The sequence below is a fragment of the Peromyscus leucopus genome, chromosome 3, assembly GCF_004664715.2.
Source record: "Peromyscus leucopus breed LL Stock chromosome 3, UCI_PerLeu_2.1, whole genome shotgun sequence".
In the NCBI taxonomy this organism is placed as follows: domain Eukaryota; kingdom Metazoa; phylum Chordata; class Mammalia; order Rodentia; family Cricetidae; genus Peromyscus; species Peromyscus leucopus.
Window position 1 is genome coordinate 21,482,875 of NC_051065.1, and position 21,312 is coordinate 21,504,186.

Sequence of the window (21,312 nt, forward strand, 5' to 3'; positions counted from 1 at the left end):
CAAATTTACAAGTTGTATTTTTTCTATTTATGTCTTTTGGCATATTTAAGTTTTAATTTTTCATGTAATGGAATTTAGAATTAAGTTTAAAATTTTCATGTACTGGAACATAGTAATTCTGATTTCAATTTTTGATTTCTTTTCATGGGTAATTTTTCATTTAGAGACAAGATACTCATACTCACACTTGTGTGTGTGTGTGTGTATATATGTGTGTGTGTGTATGTGTGTGTGTATATATGTGTGTGTGTGTATGTGTGCGTGTGTGTATATATATGTGTGTGTGTGTGTGTGTGTGTGTTCAATCCATCAGTCAGCTTATATTTGGGCTTGTATAGGAATAGCAATTTAGCACTTTTATCCTCAAAGTTAAACAATTGTTCCAGGACCATGCATAGACTCTATCTATCTTTCCTCAGTAATAGGAAGTGATACCGGAGAAGGTTAATCTTCATTACCAACTGGACTGGCTTTGGAATCACCGTGGAAATACACCTCTGCGTGTATCTATGAGAGTGTTCTCAGAAAGGTTTGATGGAGGTGGGGGAACCCATGCTAATGTAGGTGGCACCATCCCATGGGCTGGGGTCTTCAACTGAATGAAAAAGAGAAAGTGAACTGAGCCCCAGCATTCATCGGTTTGCTGACAGCATATCGCTGTAGCCAGCTGCGCATGCTCCTGCCACCCTTCCTTGTCTGCTATGGACTACTCAACTCTCCAACCATGAGTTAGGATAAACACTTTGTTTAGAAAGCAGCCGTTGTCAAGTATTTCATCTTCGCAATGAGAAGACCACCTAATGTAAACTGTATTTGAATGTCCTTTTAATACAGTCAGCTTTTACATTGATCTTCATTTTTTTTTTCATTTCTTCACACTGACATAATTGCAGTTTAATAATATGATTAAATATCCAATTATGAAAGTCTTATCCTTTCTCATTATTCTATTTAAAGACATTTACTGACCATTCTGGTCCAGGTACATACAACCTCTTTATGATTTCAATTTTAAACGGTGCCCTCTGAAGGAGTCCTCCTGCTCCAGGTCTCATACATAGATGGGCTATTTGCAACTGCTGGACCACGATTTCAACTCAACACTTCTCCATGGCTGTTTCTATGCAAATCAGCAGGACTTGAGATGAGAGGAGAGGGAAGGAGGCAAAAAGAAGTGGGGGTGCTTAGTTCTCGTTCACTGCACCAAAAACATCCGTCGTGACTTTCTCCTCAATTACTCCCCCGAACAACAGAGAAGGACCAAATCGTATTACCAGTAAACCACCAAACTAAAATGGACTGAAGTTTTATGTCTTTGCATGTCATCATTCATTTCAATTTCACTTCACAAGTCCACATACTCTATAATCATACCGACTAGTTAGTAACTGTTAATATTCACCTATATGAAACATTTAAGATTCTGTCAACCCAGCTCATTAATAAGCAATTGCCTTCTAAGGAGCCAGATACTAGGATTTTGAACCACTTGATTACATGAGAACACCCACTGAAAACGAGCAGATAAGATGAACCAGCTCATATTGTAGATGTCTGCACTTGGATGAACTACCAAAGACAATGGCACAAATTGTATCATTCACAATGCTTTCCTTGTAAGGTTTCATTCCATCCTACTATGTTGAAGAATATCACAGTGTTTTCTGGTAACTTTATGTTTTCAAAAGCTCATTTTTGGCATGTAATTTTTGTTATAATTAATGTGTAAAATGTTTTGATGTTGTCTTTCACTTGTTATATATGTACATATGAATTTCTTTTTTTTTAAATATATATATATATATTTTATTTTACAATACCATTCAGTTCTACATATCAGCCATGGGTTCCCCTATTCTCCCCCCTCCTACCCCCTCCCCTTACCCCCAGCCTGCCCTCCATTCCCACCTCCTCCAGGACAAGTCCTCCCCCGAGGACTGCGATCAAGCTGATAGATTCAGTCCAGGCAGGTCCAGTCCCTTCCTCCCAGACTGAGCCAAGTGTCCCTGCATAAGTTCCAGGTTTCAAACAGCCAACTCATGCAATGAGCACAGGACTTGGTCCCACTGCCTAGTTGTCTCCCAAACTGATCAAGCCAATCAACTCTCTCACCTATTCAGAGGGCCTGATCCAGCTGGGAGCCCCTCAGCCTTTGGTTCATAGTTCATGTGTTTCCATTCATTTGGCTATTTTTTTCAATAATTGAGTAAAACTGAAATTTATTATATGCCACAGTCGTCCTAGGGACCTCCATGCTATATATATAGCCTCTATGGTTCTATGGGTTGTGGTCTGATTGTTCCTTATTTTATATGTAGAATCCACCTATGAGTGAGTACATACCATAACTGTCTTTCTGGGTTTGGGTTACCTCACTCAGGATGATTTTTTCTAGTTCCATCCATTTGCCTGCAAATTTCATGCTTTCATTGTTTTTCTCTGCTGAGTAGTACTCCATTGTGTATATGTACCACATTTTTTTTTTTCATCCATTCTTCCGTTGATGGGCATCTAGGTTGTTTCCAGGTTCTGGCTATTACAAATAGTGCTGCTATGAACATAGCTGAGCATGTATCTTTATGGTATGAATGAGCATTCCTTGGTATATGCCCAAGAGTGGGATGGCTGGGTCTTGAGGTAGTTTGATTCCTAATTTTCTGAGAAACCGCCATACTGATTTCCACAGTGGTTGTACAAGTTTACATTCCCACCAACAGTGGAGGAGTGTTCCCTTTGCTCCACATCCTCTCCAACATTGGTTGTCATTGGTGTTTTTGATCTTAGCCATTCTAACAGGTGTAAGGTGGTATCTCAGAGTCGTTTTGATTTGCATTTCTCTGATGATTAAGGATGTTGAGCATTTCTTTAAATGTCTTTCAGCCATTTGTAGTTCTTGTTTTGTGAATTCTCTGTTTAGCTCTTTAGCCCATTTTTTAATTGGACTGTTCAGTACTTTGATGTCTAGTTTCTTGAGTTCTTTATATATTGTGGAGATCAATCCTCTGTCAGATGTGGGGTTGGTGAAGATCTTTTCCCATTCTGTTGGCTGTCTTTTTGTCTTATTGACTGTATCTTTTGCCCTGCAAAAGCTTCTCAGTTTCGAGAGGTCCCATTAATTGTTGTGCTCAGGGTCTGTGCTGTTGGTGTTTTATTTAGGAAATGGTCTCTGGTGCCAATGCGTTCAAGAGTGCTTCCTATTTTCTTTTCTATTAAGTTTAGTGTAACTGGATTTATGTTTAGGCCTTTGATCCACTTGGACTTGAGTTTTGTGCATGGTGATAGATATGGATCTATTTGTAATCTTTTACATATTGACATCCAGTTATGCCAGCACCATTTGTTGAAGATACTTTCTTTGTTCCATTGTATAGTTTTGGCTCCTTTGTCAAAAACCAGGTGTTCATATGTGCATGGATTAATGTCAGGGTCTTCAATTCGATTCCATTGGTCTGTATGTCGGTTTTTATACCAGTACCAAGCTGTTTTTATTACTATAGCTCTATAGTAGAGTTTGAGGTCAGGGATGGTGATGCCTCCAAGGGTTGCTTTATCGTATAGGATTCTTTTAGCTATCCTGGGTCTGTACATATGAATTTCACAATGTTAACTACATGTTTTAAAATATTTTTAGTCTAAAATTAAGACTTATTTTCAGGCATTTTTAAATACAGTTCATTGATCTATTTACCTTGCATTTGCATAGTCATTTCCATGTTTTGGCCCTGTTTTTAGTTTGTTTGTTTATTTGTTTATTTTTTGATTTTTCAAGGCAGGGTTTGTCTGTGTATCCCTGACTGTCCTGGAACTCACTCTGTAGACCAGGCTGGCCTCAAACTCAGGGATTCATCTGCCTCTGCCTCCTGAGTGCTGGGAATAAAGGCGTGCGCCACCACCACCCAGCCATAGTGGTCTTTAAAGTAGTATTCCTTTGACAGTCATTTATTTTTCTGATTGAACATTGGAGAATATTTTTGGTTTTCATAAAAATTCAATTTTAATTATTATTTTTTTTTTTACTTCTGATGGATATTTAAGTTCAAAGACATGATTTCCTACTGCACAAAGCAACCGTAAAAGGCCATGACAAAATAGGGGATGGCAGTAAGCACAGGGGAAGGGACGCTGTCCACTGCAGGGAAGCCCGTGCTCAGCTCCTGCTGCAGTTTGCCATTGGGAAGACAAAGGATCCATGTTAATGCAAACTCCTTACCAGTTCAAAATGTTAGAGCACTGTAATTAACACCATAGAAGCCAACTAACGTATCACTTCAGCCCTTCCTCTCTGTCCCTAAGAGAAACATTTTCTGAACTGCCTCATGATTTAGGTCTGCTGGCTTCCCTCAAAAATAGGGTGAGTACTTGGTGTGATTTTGCAGTATTGACTGAGCCATGACCTCAGCAAAGCATATGCTAAGAGAAGCAGCAGTAGAGCAGCTGGACACAGCAGTGAATGAAAGAAAACTGGCTGTCTTCAGAAACCTACGCTCTAAGGGAGTCAGCAAGACAATTCAAATCCAGGACCCACACTGCAAAGCTCAGGTGGAGGTGCATGCCCATAACCCTTGAACAGGAGAGGTGGAGACAGGCTAGTCTAGCCTCATCGGTGAACTCCAGACCAGTGAGAAGTTTCAAGTTTCTCTCAAAACCAAGGACAAAGGCTCTATCACTTGTGCATACACATGCACATACCCACCCCATGCCACAACAAGAAACCTAAAACAGAACAGAACAAACAAAACCAAACAAGCTATAGACAGACAGTAGTCCAGGAGAGACCTGACTCTATTTTGCAACAGTAGTCATCCTGGAGGTGATGACCAGTAGCTGAACTGTGGATGTATTTTTACAGGAGGCTGACAAACTTTCCTGACTGTAAGACATGATGTGTATGAGTAAGGGCATCAGAAAAGAATGCCCGTTTTTGTTGTTCTGGAGGGAGGTGGTTACCATTTGCCAAGGTGGGGAATGCCTGGGAGGTGTGATTGATGTGGCCAATAATAGGGAACTTTGCATGTTGTTTTAATGGTTAGATGTCTTTTAAAACAGTTGAACAGGGAAGCAAATGTATATATGAGTTCTAGTTCAGGTAGAATATAAACTTCATAGTCCTCAGCATACAGATGGTATGTCGAGTCATGTGATTGGGTAAGGGGCATTGGGGAGAGGGAATAGAGGTCAGAACTGGGTTTTGGGAAATGCAGTTTAGATGTTGAAGGTGGGAAGATGACCCATAAAACAAGACTGGAGGAACGGCTCCTCAGACAAGAAGGAACCAGAGCCAGAAATGGCAGAGGTATTAGGAAGGCAGGTACGTGGGGGTCAGGGAGGACGAGGACGGCAGTGATAGTGGGATTTAGCAGGGTGGAGGTTCTTGCTTATCCGGACAAGAGTAGGTTGGGCTGTAAGAGAAATGAGAACCCAGCTTTGGGTGTACAAGACAAAAGGAAGAATCTTGTTTTAAGATGGGAGAAATAAAACCCAAATTTCTTAGCTGACAGCTGTGGCTTTCTTTTATCTACTGCACCCCAAGTTTAAAAGAGCACCCCATGTTCACAAGAGATGAAATCTTCACTCTGGAGTTACAACTTTTACTGAAGTAATGGGGTCTCATAAGATAATGGGATTAGGTGATTGATGTTTAAAGAAAAGAAAGTATTTGGTCTCATAGAGATGTTTAAATTTGACTTTTTAAAAGAATTAGAGGTAGGCATGCAAGAAGAATAAGAACAAAGCAGCAGGAGGAGAAAGAACAAACATAGCCTTTCAGGTGCTAGAATTCATACTCTAGAGACCGTGATAATGTGGGGAGTTTGACCATCAGCTAAAAAGAAAAGGCTCAATCTGTCCATGGGAAGTTAAGATAATTAATGCATCTGTAACAGTTCTAGAATGAAAAAAAAAGTTTGTGTATTTTGAATAGTATTTTTTATGAGATAAAACTCTTAAACAATTTTCATTATTAGGAAATTCTCTAAAATACAAGTACCACTAGACATTAGTAATTGAAACTGATAAATTTGAAAAATAATTAGCTTTAAAGATTTTGACTGAAATGATATACTTCTAAATAATCACAAAATTATTTCTATTTTTCTTTTAATTATCCTATGTTTAGCATCTGTGCACCTGCATGCATGCACGCACGCACGCGCGCGCACACACACACACACACACCTACTTTAGCACATACAGAGAGGTCAGAAGAAAACTTGTGAAAGTTCTATCCTACTGTGTGGGTCCCAGGGATCCTATTCAGGTTCTTAGGGATGGCAGCAAGCATCTTACCACTGACCCATCTTACAGTCCCAAGCTTCCTTTTAAAATGTTCCTTTATCTCCTTTTTATTTTCCAAGATTTAGGTAGGTTACTTCTAATTAATCTGTTGGGGACTTTATAATAAATAGCCTCAATTCTTTTGAAAAATAGCTTTCTGTCTATACTGTTTCATGGATATTCCTATCATTCACAACCCTAGAGTAAATTTTATTGAATATAAATATTTACCAGTGCTTTAAAAAAAATTAATGTCTAAAGTTTCCATCAATCCTTATAAAACTAAGCCAAATACGACCAAACTTAGTATTTACAACTTTTGGAATAATTATTAATATAAAATCTTCAGGTAACTAGCAACCCATCAAGATCCTAAAAACAAACAATCAAAAAACAAAGGTGTTAAGTTGGGCAATAGGAAATGGTTATTTCTGTATGTCAAAAACATTAGGGCTTAGCAATTTAATATTGCGCAACACAAAAATGCCAATTTGGTTCTTCTAACATTTGCTTTATTGACAAAAATACTAACTTTCAGAAATGGGGTTCTCTCTGAGGAATCACAAACACTTGTGATAATATTAACTCTCATTTAGTGTCTGTTACATGGAGTGCTGTCCTGGGTTCTGTGGAATCTATGTATCTATGCATCTATGTATCTACCTACCTACCTACCTACCTACCTACCTACCTACCTACCTACCTACCTACCATCACCATCCATCATCTACCTCTAAAGTATCTGTAAAAACATGCCTATTATTAAAGTTAACTTTATCAAGTTTAAAAGCTTCCTAGCTTGAGAAAATAAAGGATTTGTGGAGGAAAAAATGTATCCATTAAAGACATTGTAGTGTTATGCTATGATGGCATAGTGGCATATCAATATCATTTACTGCCATCACAAAAACAAACAACATGGCCTAACACAGGGAGATAAGTAATGGGCTTGGACACAGCCTGAAATTTCAGTGAGTCTTTCTCAAGAGACACGAGGGGAAGGTTTGCCACAGAAGCAGGTAGGGCCATGGGAAAATTGAGTAGCAAAGTAGCTTGGAGGCAGAGGATGGCTTCCTGAATGTGATTCTGACCAGGGACAATCTGAGTTTGGGAACTGTGTTCTCTATCCATTAGCATCAGAGGCAGCTTTATGGAGAACAACATGGCCAGCAACAGTCAGCATCTACACCACAGCAGAAAGAACAATTCGTTTACCAGACACAGATGCCATCCTCGTGGTGACTTCTGCAATACCCTCTTCTCTAGAGGACATGCTAAACCAAGTTAAAGAGGGCAGATTTCAAATACAAATATATAAAAAACCCCACTATGTTTTAATTATATTCTTATGTATAATTCTATCTAAAAAAGTCTTGCAACTCAATAAAGCATGACATGAAGAAAGAGTGCTTTTTACTTAAGTTTTAGGCTTGAGTTCAAATAGAAGAGAAAAACTTATGCATTCTCTTGGGCATCATTACTGAAAGACATAGTTGCCTCCAAACCACAGAGAGAACTGGTCATCTTTCTCTTTCAATTGCTTCATCAGCAAGAGTCTTCTTCAGGTGATAAAACGTACAAGCTAAATTAAAATGCACTCTGCTCATTGGCAAGCTACATGAGCAAGAATAATGTGAGCACAGTGCTTGGAAGTTTTTGATTTATAACTATACGATTCTCTGCTTACAAGGCTGCTGTCTAGGAGGCAGAGCAATGAATCATTACAATTGTCTATCTGGGAAATGTCAAAAGATTAAGGAAGGGCAGAAGAACAGAGAAACAGAGAAAAGCACATTTCTGTCAAGTAAATATTTCTCAGCTAATGGAAATGTTTCAGTAGCATAGAAGGTTTGAGAATTAAAAAACTTTTAAATAAAACTACAAATAAACCATAATTCTTAAATTTCCTGGTTGGAAGACTGATTACCATCACAGGCCCTAATAACTAAATTATTCATTCTCAGCTAGGACTTGGTGATTTACCCCTACATATTAAGTGTTTGATAAAGAGGACAAATAAAAAAATGAATTAAAACACACACACATAAGGCTTGATATTTTGCCAATACAAAAATAAGCATCCACCGAAGGTTTATTTACTGTTTAAATTACTCCTTATTGTTACACACTGTGAACAGAAAATACATCTTACCACACATGGAATAAAAGCAAATAAGTGCAATCTTTCATACATTAAAAATCATAATCAGATCTGTACAACAGATAAATAAATGTATACCTTTAACAGTTAGCTTATACAAAAACCAACCGAACAAGTCATTCATTATCCAAGGTCACCAGTTTACTTAAAATTCTACTATGGTCATACATTTCAATCAAAGGACTTGAAACTTCACTATGCTGTACAGGTTCAGATCGATAAATACTAAAAAAAAAAAAAAAAAAAAAAGGAGGGAATAATAGGCAATACCAAAATGGCTATAAAGGACTTTCCAAACATTGGAAATAATATACAATACATAATTAGTGGCCAGCAAACATTAGTGGACCCACAGGGTAGTTTTATTATCCTGTTATAACTTAGGGAAACAAAGAGACTGTTTGGATTAGAAGGAAACTTTGGCCTTTTTAAGAATAATGGTGACACCCACAATGACAAAACCTTGTCACAGAGCTTTAGAACAACTCTGTGAGGGGCAAAATGTACAAAGATTTAGGCATACACACCTGAATCCACAGCGAGGAAGAAAGTCCCATTGGGGAACACACAGCGGATATGAACACATGTGAGTTAGTGACATAGTGTTTCTATCCCACATCATTGCACATATGACAGACAAGATCACTGCAGGTCACTTCAGTCCTAAGTTCTCAGGGAAGTGGGAAGCTCTGTGAGTACAGATGCAGATGGGGCAACCACTACAAATTTAGGGACGATCAAAACACTCAGTGGCATCACTAAGCTAATCAAATTACTTACATATGTTTATCGGAAAATCAATCATTCCCCTGCCTTCATATGTTAACTGTAATCACTTATGAACGGAGACACAGATCCAGTAGAAAAGTCTTTCTTACATGCATTCCTATATGATGCACCCTGGTTCACTGTTTTTAGGCATTTCACATTGGATATATACAGTGCTGATATACACAGTCACACGAGTTTAACGGACACCATGAAACTGTCCCCTTGCCAAATGTTTATATTCACACAGTCATTAATATCTCCAGACAGATGATTTTCCCCTCCAGGCAGATGCAGAGTAAGCCCGGAGAGTTTGTTTTTAAGATTTTAGAAGCCTAGAGTCTTGATTTATCTTGAATGGAGGATAAGATGAGTAGCCCACAAAAGAATGCAACTGTACAGGCCAGCCTTCTGAAGAGAGACGGGTTATCTTTAGGAATAAGGATCTGTGCGAGGTCAGTGGTGATTTGAGAGATTTCATGGGCCACACAAACGAAGATAAAAGTGCTGACGATGATGTTGAGGGTAGGGTTTCCAGGAATGAGGACCAAAACACCCCTCGTGTCTGCTGCCAGCCAGATATGGTACTGACAGATGAACAGCTAGGAAAAAACAAACAAACAAACAAACAAAAAACATTTAAAGTACAGTGTGCACAGAGCATCAATGACCAAGTCACAAATTCTTCCTAATTTAAATATGTGACAATGCTTTACTCTGGGAGGCTTTTCCGACCCACCTGGTTCTCAGGCTGGTCCTGAAGCCTACTGTGTTGTCCTTACAGAGCCCCTCTTCTAACCAAGACACTAGAAAATGACAGAAGCTTGACCAGGGAACTTGGGGAAATGTTCCTGCCCTATTTAAGAAGGTAACTCCATAGATCTCATACTCTAAAACTTATCCGTTATAACTGTAATATGAATTATATGAAAGCATTTCATTTCAAATAACAAAGCATCTCAGAATCTGCAGAGTGTGCTTCAAACCCCATGGCTAAATTGATTTTGTAGATAATTGTATCTTTTATAGCTCTAACTGTAATGAATTTGACTATCTTCCCACAGTGTCCAGGCATAGAAAAGTTACATTTACTACAATAAACGCAAGAGGTCTGAATTCCAGCAGTATTTAATTACAGAGAAGAACAAAAAGTCAAAATCTCCCTGGTGTGACTTGATTTCTATCTGGTTAATACTGTTCTTCTTACTCAAGCATCTTAGTTGAACTGAAAAGCTTAAAGTAATGTGAAGATGCTCCAACAGTTACTGACATCCAGCTACTGGTAAATGAGGTTTATAAGCGTCCCAAATGCTTTGATTGTTCCAAGTTATAATTCTACATAGAACATAACTCTGATCTAAAAGGAGTATGTCAGATGTGCACATTCACACACACACATACATGTACATGCATACATACTTGGCTGTTTGTGATAAAGTAAAATATTAAGAGTACCGACCTCTAGTGAAATTTTTCCAAACCAAGCAAAAAATGAACTGTAAACTGAACGGGCATATCCAGGGATGTTCCTTATCAGGATGAAGGCTACAATCTATAAGAGAAACCCCAAAAGGTAAATATATTTAACATATTTATTTGAAAGAATTTGAAGTCTAAGTGGTAACTTCATTGCTTATATTCTGGAATTTGATATACATTTTTTGAATTGATAAATATTGTCAGGGTATTTTGGCTAGAGTGCATCCAAGCTGGGTTTCTTAACACATGAGCTGTATGTATACTGAAGAGTAATGTGGGTTTGAGGTAATGTAAGACAGATGTTTACTTTATGTATAACAGAGGACATATTAACCCTTTGCTCCCCTCCAGACTCTGTGTAAAGTTGATCTACTTTTGCTCCATTCAGAAAGTGTCTGCCAGGTCCATGGCTACTCTTTCTCTTTACATATTTCAAATTCCTTGTTGTGGTTTGGATATGAAGAGTCCCTAAAATGGACTGACCCACTGATCAGTCCACGGCTGGATGGGATAATACTTGGTGGGGCATGGGTGCAGGAAGAAGGTCAATGAGGATATGACTTTGAGGAGTATACCCTGTCCCTGGATCTTCCTCTCTAGTTCTGCTCCGTGGCCACCCTGGTGAGCAGCTTTGACAGACCACATTCATGTCAAGGTGTCCCGCCATACCATTGCCCAGAAGCACCAGTGCCCACACACTCCACTGAAACCATTAAGCCATGAATCAAAGCATGTCTTGCCTCCTTGAAGTTGCTTTTCTTGAGTATTTTGTCACAGTGACAGAAATCCAATGAACACAATCCTTCCTGCACAGGCAGGGATGTCTGTATGGGAGCAGCAGGGCTATGAATATCATCAGGTTGCCTCTGCAAAGCCTGATAGGTGACATCTCATACAGCATTCATATGCAGTAGTTTTCTCTCTGGATTGTTATTCTACAACAGTCTCGTCTGGGGGCTTCTAGCTGTATCCTTTTGTACAAGGGAGAATAGCTGTGCATTTTTAAAACTTCCAATTCATAGTCTCATACCCAATAACCAGTTGATTAAGTACTGTCCTTAGAATTCATCTTCCCTCAAACGAGCAGGACATTATACATTTTCAAAGAGAGAGAGACTACATTTTCATCATTATCTTTGGAACATCCACTTAAATCTCTGAACAGAACTCAGATTGAGTGTTGTTCACCCTAAGCCTCTGTCAAGGATGTAGGAATGCCCTGGGGAGTGCAGGGTAAGGAAGTGAAAGAAGGTGTGTGATAATCTGGCCAGAAGAAACGCTCAGGCAGGATTTAGCTGAGGGCATGTGGGGCAATGACATCCGAGAACTGTCGGCCTGGCCTGTCTGTGCCAGTTCTGGGGCTTGAGCAAAGGCACTCAGCTGTGTCTGCTTCATCTTCAACGCAAATGGGGAGGAGCGCGACTTTAAAGAGTGGATATGAACATGGTTATGAAAACATGTTAGGTGTTTACTGAGGCACACACTGGAGCTCTTTAGAGAAACAGAGTTAACAGCATAAGCATTACACTCTTAGAAGGGAAGGTCAGAGAGGGAGAGCTGCATCTACAGAATGTGTTATTGTAATCAGCGATGTAACACAGCTATAACATCAAACGCTAGAAACATGGATACATATGCATGCGATCTCTTAGGCTGAGCAACCAGACATCCAGGAAGAGCACCAAACAAGCCACTTCCTCTATTTCTATCTGGGATCTACCATCCCTAAAATGTACTACATCTCTTTGTCATATTGAAGCCTTATACTTTATCATGTATTTAATATATAAGGGTAATAGAAAAGTCAAAGAAATAATAACCAAATAATTACCACAGCTGAAGTCTGTAAAGTCATTATTAACTTCAAGTGACTATAATGATGTTTAAAATTGGGTTAGCATTAAAACTTCCTGGGTACTATTGTAATAATTTTCTATACATTCTTTATTGTTAATTACCTGTTTTATAGCTAGTCACAGCTGGAAATTCCTATCAAATCTGACAGGTAAAACTACAAAGCTCATATTCAAAGACTGGGGGTGCACTCAATGGTAATGTGCTTGTCTAGTGCCTGCCAGACCTTGGGTTTGATTCCTACCCCCCACCCCATGTGTGTGTGTGTGTGTGCGTGTGCGTGTGTGTGTGCGTGTGCGTGTGCGTGTGCGTGTGCGTGCGTGTGCGTGCGTGTGCGTGTGCGTGTGTGTGTGTCTGTCTATCTATATCTATCTATCTAAAATATAAGAAGAAGGGAGAGAGAGAGAAAGACAGAGAGACACGGATAGAGAGAGAGACAGAGAGAGAAGGAGAGAGAACAGCGGAACAGAGAGAGAGAGAGAGAGAAATGAGGAAAGCAAAACTTCTCATGAATTAGGCTGGGAAATATTTTCAAATGAAGCACCAGGAATTATTTACATGGTTAAAATCTTACAGGAATTCCTTCAGATATGTGTGCACTCTAATTATATATACTTATCTGTCTGTCTGTCACTCTTTCAATTTCTCATGAGACACACACACACATATCCTCTGCTCACATCTAAGAACAAGCATGCAGTATGGTCAGAAGGATATTGCTATAGCATATGAATTTCTTAGATGCTGATGACTTTTATGAGGTGGAACAAATATCCTTAAAAAGAAGCAAGCAGTCAATAAAACTAATGCTTGCTTTAATTTATATTCCTCATCCTCTTTACTCTACAAGGGAGAAACTGTGGTTCTTACAACAAAAGTAACTTTGGATAAGTGAGCATGTGGAGGTGGGTAAGTAGAAAAGAGTTGGTATTATTCTCTGGCAGCCACTCTTTTCGATTGCTCTCCCTAAATTGTTCTGCCTGGTATATTATGAGTGCTAATGTTCCCTCTCATCCTGTGAGTCACAGCAATGACATTTTATAAGTTGTACAAAGAGCTATTGATAAGTAGTGCTGTTGTCTACAGAAGCAATAGAAATGCCATTCAAAGACAGCCTTGGAAACTTGATTACCAATCATGTCTAGAGAATTTCTCACCTGTTTGGTGCTAGTACATAGGAGCTGAGACTAAATCCCACAGTCCCTGCACTGAAGAACACTCAGGATCTAGGAGAGGACACTCCAAAAAACTCTCCATGCCCTTCTGTGCTAGACTACTCATCCTTTAAATTTCAAGATACAATTTCCTTCCTCGCTTTTACATCAACAAAGGTTAGGAAGAACGCCCACACTTTCAAAGCAGTCGGTACCTACTGTCCCCACACGGATGATCACACCCTATGATAGTTTGCTTTGTAGTTCCGATTTGAGTCTTCACCAGACTCTGCTCCCTTTCCAGGCACCATTCCTCACTTCTCTACATCTTGGCTTTCTGAGTTCAAGTCCCAACGGGCTGCTTTAAGTTCCTTTAATGTGCTGTGTACCCTTTCACTATAGAACCTGCCCAGTTGTTCCTTTCTTCTTTTCTCAGGGAAATGATCCATGATCCCTGACCCCATTCCTCTGTCTTCCAGGTAGGTCATATACGACCCTTTATTATATTCTCATAAAGTATGAGATACTTCTATTCATAATTATGTGGTAATTATAATAATTTGTTACAAAGTATTGTCCCCTCCGTAAGAGTAGAAAATGTGCTGTATCTGGTCATCACTGGACTGTCTACAGTGCAGAATCAAAAGATTATTAAATGAATACAAAACACTGCTAAATAAATGAATCAATATATACTGACCCACATCTCCATTAAACCATAAATTTCTTGAGGACAGTCATCTTGTTTAATACTGAGCCTTTTATTATTAACATGGTACTTGGCACAGTAGGTAATTAATGATATTAAATAAATTAAAGTAAATATTAAAAAAAGCAAATATGAGCAGAGAATTTAAATGTTTTATGTATGGTGTGTGTGTGTGTGTAGGATAGAGGTTGAAATTGGGTGTGTTGCTCAATTGCTCTTCATTTTCTTTTTATGAGAGATGTCTCTCACTGAGCATGGAGCTCACCAATTTGACTAGACAGGCTGGCCAGAAAGGCCCAGGGACCCTCTAGTCTCTGCTGCCCCAGAGTTGGGACTTTAGGCACATCTGCTACACATGGCCTTTTATATGATGTGGGAATCATCTTCATGTTTTTGTATAGTAAACATTTTACCTGAGCCATTGGCCTAGTCCTGGAATTAACATTTTCCAAGTTACAAATGCTTGGCTGTATAATTTTCAAACATGAAATATAATAAGACTTTGAAAGTGACTTTAATATCTCTATTACTGTAAAGAAAGACAGGCTTAGAGATTAGGTAACTTCCCAGCGTTTTCTGGGGTCTGAACTTTCTGTCATCTCTTTACTTCTGAAGACTGTATTCTTATAAAAACTGAAGTGAAAAGTTCTCAAAATCAAGGTAATTCTTGGGAGCTTGAGTGTGATGGTGAACACCATGATTTTATGACCTGGGAGCCTGAGGCAAGAGGATCATAGCACAGGCTATACAGCATGACTCTGTCTAGAGCAAAATCGAGAAAGAGAATTACCTGTACCACAGAAACAGATGGGTGGAGCTCATTACACTCGGCTTTGTTTTTACAACTGCTGGCCCAGATGGAATAGGTCTAAAATGAGAATGTACAGGTCAGATCACAACACAGCCGACCCTTCACCAGACATGAAACAAGGTTTGGTTATCTTCGTCACAACATGGCAGCTCACTATGCCATAAGGAGCAGCCTTAGACGCTTTCTGCAGCCTTATTCGCTTGTTCAGAGGATCAGCTGTCTAAGCATGAGAAAGCAAAGGGGAGGACAGAAATTTGGGCACATCTGGGAATCTGGTCATCACCAGGATATGCTGGCTCTTCACATTAGAGAGTACATGGTACCATTGGTCCCAAATGGATTGTAGCATTTGAAATCCTTATTTCACTACAGTCTCAGCTAATGTTCATATTTAACTTACATGTGCATTCTATTTAGAACTTATATCCAATTAGAAAAAAAATACAGAAAAAGTTTTAAAGTATTTATTTAAATCAGTTAATTATATTTCTTTGTTTTAAGGTTAATTTTCTCTATCAGTTAAAAATTTAGATAATTAGAAACTTACATCTTGAAACTTACCAAGAAAGACACTACTGAAATAAATAATAGGAAGTTGGAAATTTTGTTTGAAAATAAAGGTTCACCCTTTCCTTCAGAAAGTATTTGACGTCTCTGCAGAGCCAGATAAATGAAAGCGAACAGCATCCCATGGAAGACTACCTGGAAACGAGAGGAAAGGTGTTTTGAAGAGTCACTTCTCCAACACTAGAACAATGCTTGCTTATTTAAAACTGTGTGTATAAAAGTAGGTGGGCTAGAAGCTTGAGACTTTAGAGTTGCCATGAAGAGCTGAAACCTTAATGCAAACTTTGATAGTCAAAAAAAAGCCAGTACTGCTAGTGAGTGTGAGCCAAGAGAGCAAGCCCCTACAGCAGCAGAGGCTCCTCCTCAAGGACTTTGGGCAGGGAAGAAAGATAACTGATGTTTTTCAGTGTTGGGATTGAACCCAGGGTCTTACACATGAGAAACGCAAACTGCTCCACTGAGCTACATCCCTAACCTCAACAACTGAAACATATCAAGTCCTTCTAAACATTCTCCAAAACATTAAAATACATTTTATACAGCTCCCTTCAATCACACCCAGCAACAGTACTGCCAAGTCATAAGCTTAAAAGGAAACTATGCACAAGAAACCAATATGGCGGAGCAGAAAACATAAAAAAAAAAAAAAAAGACATAAATAAGAATAACATGATTTGTCACTGAAATGGACTGGGTTTTTGTATTCCTCAGTTGTTTAGCCCCCCTCCCCTCCAAAAATAATAGAACTCTCTTGAATGTTGAAAATGAATTCTTTTTTTTTTTTTTTTTTTTTTTGGTTTTTTCCGAGACAGGGTTTCTCTGTGTAGCTTTGCGCCTTTCCTGGGACTCACTTGGTAGTCCAGGCTGGCCTCGAACTCACAGAGATCCACCTGGCTCTGCCTCCCAAGTGCTGGGATTAAAGGCGTGCGCCACCACCGCCCGGCTGAAAATGAATTCTTATGTGGAGCCTGGCATTTTAAGTGGTATGTGGGAAGCGGTTGGGACATAAGGAAGGGTACAACCTTTATGAGTGGGTGGGGTTAGTGCCTTGTAAGAGACCCCAGGGAACACTCCTAGTGAGAACATGGTTGCCCATGGCCCTCACCCAGCACTAAATCTGCCATCACCATGAACTGTGATTTCCCAGTCTCTGGAACTGTAAGAAATATGCTTTGTTGTTCAGGAGCCAACCAGGCTCTCATGTTCTGCTTCAGTGCTCCAACAGACTAAGATAAGCACATCCTAGCAGATGATGGGAAGAGACTTTAGCAGGGACATGATATCTGTATGTGGCTTAGAGATGCAATAAATTACACTGGAAAATACACAGATGTTAGAACCCAGGAATGGCAGAGAATGGTTATCAAGAAAGCATACTGAAAGATGGTAAAAGTCAGAAAGAAAAAAGCAAAGGGTAAAGTAATTAACATTGGCTGAGTGCTCTGCTAGACAGTTTGCATTTTCTTTGGCAAAGGTATTTCAGGTTAAGTGCACGGAATAAACCACTATGCTGTTGCTGCTGCTGCTCTGCATGTCTATCAACAAATCTATATTGCACAGCTTAATACACCATTGTAATAGTAATCTTAGATTTGAGAGGAGTGGATTGAAAACATTTGGCAGCTCAGGGGTATGTCTTTCTCTAATACACGCTTCCCAACATCAACATCTCATGAAACTCAGGACACATCATGAAGCTCATGAATACTGTTCTGAATGGTAGATACATGTAAGTCATCTATCAATTACAATTGTCAGTCAGAGGCCACTTTATAGACAACATTGAAAATATTTTCCTGCTGATAGACATGCATGTAATGAAAAAGGGTATGTGGGTAGTCCGCTTTAACTTACTTTCAACATGTTTCTTTATTCTAAAACTAAGCAGAAACAGACAAAAGTACAAATAATTTTCTAACAGTAGAATTTGAGACAGCGAGGTATCACAAAGCAGATACATACGTAACGGTCTAACCGCCATCTGAACCACCACTCATACACATTCCCTTTCAGTTCAAAACATTTGGAAAGTGGCCAAAGGGAAAAGATCTTCTCAAATGCACCCTACGAAAAGGAATCCAGACAGTTAAGACAATGCACATCAATGCTTGCTTTGTGATTTTATTCTAATGTATATATTTGTTGAGCTAGAATTATATAAAGGCCATGCACATTTTTAACTTCTATTCAATTTCTTTTTAAAATATGGCTTCATTTGAAATCCACTAAAGAATAAATTTATTTTAGCTATGGCCAATAAATATTTAATACTCTCCAAATTTATTTGTCCTTCACGTGAAAGCTACTAAAACTACAAAATTTTGAAAAAACAAAAAACAATTAGAAAATCATTTTATTGAGGAGTTATAGTCTAATAGATGAAAAATGTTCATATTTACTAGTCAGACACAAAAAAACAAAATGCTTTAGCCAATATGGTATCAATAACCAAAATAATGGTTAAGGTGAAAATATAACATTTTCCTCTAAATGTCCTTAATTATCTATAATTATTAGAACTGAAAGAGCCCTCTGGATTAATTACTCCAATCAGCCATCCCTAAGTGCTATTACTAGCCTTTGAAACACAGTTTCAAGTTTTACTCTGTCCAGTTATTGAATGGCACCCTCTTATTAATCTGACACCCAGGAAAATGTGGGAATGAAGGAGCAAAAGTCTTGGGTACATTCCTGCACACTAATGAAGCCCTTCAAAGAAAACAAATCCTCAATATCGACTAAAGAACGCCAGCACACTCCACTAAGGAATGTCCCATTACTGGACCTTCTGCAAGAGCATACAAAATAATTACTGAAAAAATAATTACCAAAACCCAAAGGAAAACACCAAGATAACGTTTCAGATACTGCCGAATCTTTATGTCAGAAAAATTTCATTACTTTAACAAAATATAACCATATCCATTTAACCACAACTTCAACTGCACATAAAACAGAACTGAATTGAAATCTATTCTGCAGACAATGTAGATTCATTCTTACCAAAAATTGCAAAATAAAGCCTTCTGGATTATACATATACACACACACATATATAGATATGAGCAGATGTACAACATAACAGGTATGAATTTACTAAATATAAACATATGACCTTAGAGACCACATATATGTAGAATATCTATATATAAATGCATTTGTAACTTAAAATTTTACTTCTAGTTGAAATTTATTATGTCACCAATAAAGAAGTCTTATCAAGTACTGACATTTTGAGAAGACAGTGGGCTGACCTGGGCTGTATGCTTTTTTCTTTTTTTTCCTTGTCCTGGAGTAAACAGTGACCCAGAGCTGGGTAAGTTTTCTTATTCTCACTATTTAATAATGGATCAACTTTACTTTCTTTCCATTTGAATGTACTCACAGAATGTTGGGTATTTGTTGGTACCTATTTCTTTATACATTTGCCCATTGTTTTATTATTTTATTTATCTCACATGAAAAAGAAAACTGGATGCCAGGCAGAAACAAAAATGTTTTTACTTGTATTTACTTCTAAGTATGACAATAAGTACAAAAGGCCTAACAACCCCTCCCCCAATGGCCCTGCAGAATTATCTTGCACACTAATCCACATATAACAAAACATACCTAGTGGGCATTTACACTTGACATAGCATTATGCAAAAAGTGGCACCATGAGCCAACTGCAGTTTATGTCAAAACTATAGATATTCAAATTAAACTATTTCAGTCTGAGTTTCATGCTGCCCAAGTAAAATGTCTGCCTGGTGGATTTAACTAGCAGATAACAGACTGCATTCTGCTAAATCTACAGAAAATCTCAACAATCAAAATAAAGGATATAAGGTCAGAAGTATAAAAATGACCAAAATCTTTTAAATTAAACACACAAGACATCACCAACCCTCTGCACCCAAGTTCATTTTATTAACTGTCTCGAATTTACTTTGCTCATTTACAGAAAAATCAAGTTAGAGTGTGGTGCAATGAATAATGCACAAACTAAACTGCAAATTCTGTCAGGAGAATTCGGATCATTGCTTAGAGTATATCTCATAACAGACATCCAATAAACGTTTGATTGATCAAAGTCAAGTAAAATGGATCTTGAACAATTGCCAGAAGAAGAGCTTAAAATTGCTCTTACAACAAAAACAGTAGTAACAAAGTGGGTAGGGTCTCAAAAGAACTCCACCACAGAGCAGTCAACTACAGAGTGACACTTTTATTACAGTCATGAAAAAAAATGAAGCTTAAAACAAGGCTCTAACTCTTCTCACACACCTTAGAAGACTTGAACTTTAAAATATTATAAACTGAGAAGACTATACAAACCTGAGAATATGCCAAGAAACATATGCACAGCAGCAAAAAAGCCAGTTTCAAGAGTAAGCCGAGATGCCACAAACAATTTCCTATAAGAGAAAATATACAATGTACAAAACTATAAATTTCTGTTAACAAACGCTTTGAGGACACTCTGTTCAATGTTTTGGTACCCTGAATGTTTCTCAAAATAACCCTTGCGTACAGTGTATATAAATGTGTTTGGGCACAAACCAAAGGTGGGGCAAAAGGAAATCAGTGGAGGACTACTGTGAGGAACTGGAAAACAGTGTGTTGCTAACAGCACACACACATACACGCTGCCCATCTATCGCAGACAGACACTTTAAGGTACCTCTTGAATGCATTCACACTCATTCACTATTGAATGTTTCAACTATATGATCAATGCAATGCTCAAACTCAGGTTAAATACTAGCTTAGGTAACACTGCTTAAACATAAAGTTCCAGGACACGTAAGCTCCCTGATGGACTAGGATTTAATCATAAGGAACATTTTAACATATGCATACTTCAAAGTACAAGTTCAAATTTATGCATTTTAATAAATGACCTAAGTTTTGTAGGGAAATTGTACTCTAAATCTATAGACTGTCCAAAGACACTAATGAATTTTAAAAGGGCTGCATTGAAATTTTCCTGGAAACTTATTTAACATTTTAATGGCAGTCATTAAACAGAAAACATGTTGACAAGCAATATTTAAGTTGGAAGCCAGATACAGATTTAATATTTAAGATATTCTTTATTAAAAGAAAGATTTCCTTTTAATTATATGATCATGGGGAAACCACACTAAGAAACAACTGTAGCCTTACTTGAACATGATCAGTAAGAGACTGAGAAATTTGGAAATGACAACCTTACAGGTAAGTAATTGGGTTCCTTATATGTAAAATAGGTTGATGGTAATTCCTAGCCAGTTGTGTAGAAGACAAATTATAAACTATGACATATGAAGGCTTTTGCAAGTAACTGTTTGCTCCAACTCTCTACATATGTAAGAAATCACACAAAACAGAGTTGCCAATATTGAAGTACGACGTGGGAAGAGCCTGCAGCCCCATGTGGCTTCTCCTCCTCTTTACCACTTCCACACTCTGCTGTCTGAAAACTGCCTCGCTAGTTGAGAGGGAAATACATACTATAAATGTAAACTAGCACTCTGCAGTGTTATATTCTTCACGAGCTACTTGGCTGTAT

The 21,312-nt window shown here is 38.3% G+C and overlaps 1 protein-coding gene across 1 annotated transcript in view; it reads right to left on the reverse strand.

The window, feature by feature from the left end:
- Window positions 1-8,324: 8,324 nt before the first annotated feature.
- The window catches only part of Casd1 (CAS1 domain containing 1), a 44,375-nt gene continuing 31,387 nt past the window's right edge, over window positions 8,325-21,312 (reverse strand). Inside the window, exons 13-18 of the mRNA XM_028869798.2 lie at window positions 20,097-20,176; window positions 17,739-17,840; window positions 15,771-15,911; window positions 15,189-15,266; window positions 10,662-10,754; window positions 8,325-9,804 (exon numbers count right to left, since the gene is read on the reverse strand). Coding sequence (XP_028725631.1) covers window positions 9,538-9,804; window positions 10,662-10,754; window positions 15,189-15,266; window positions 15,771-15,911; window positions 17,739-17,840; window positions 20,097-20,176 — 761 coding nt within the window. The 3' untranslated portion in view covers window positions 8,325-9,537. The remainder of the gene's footprint in view (window positions 9,805-10,661; window positions 10,755-15,188; window positions 15,267-15,770; window positions 15,912-17,738; window positions 17,841-20,096; window positions 20,177-21,312) is intronic.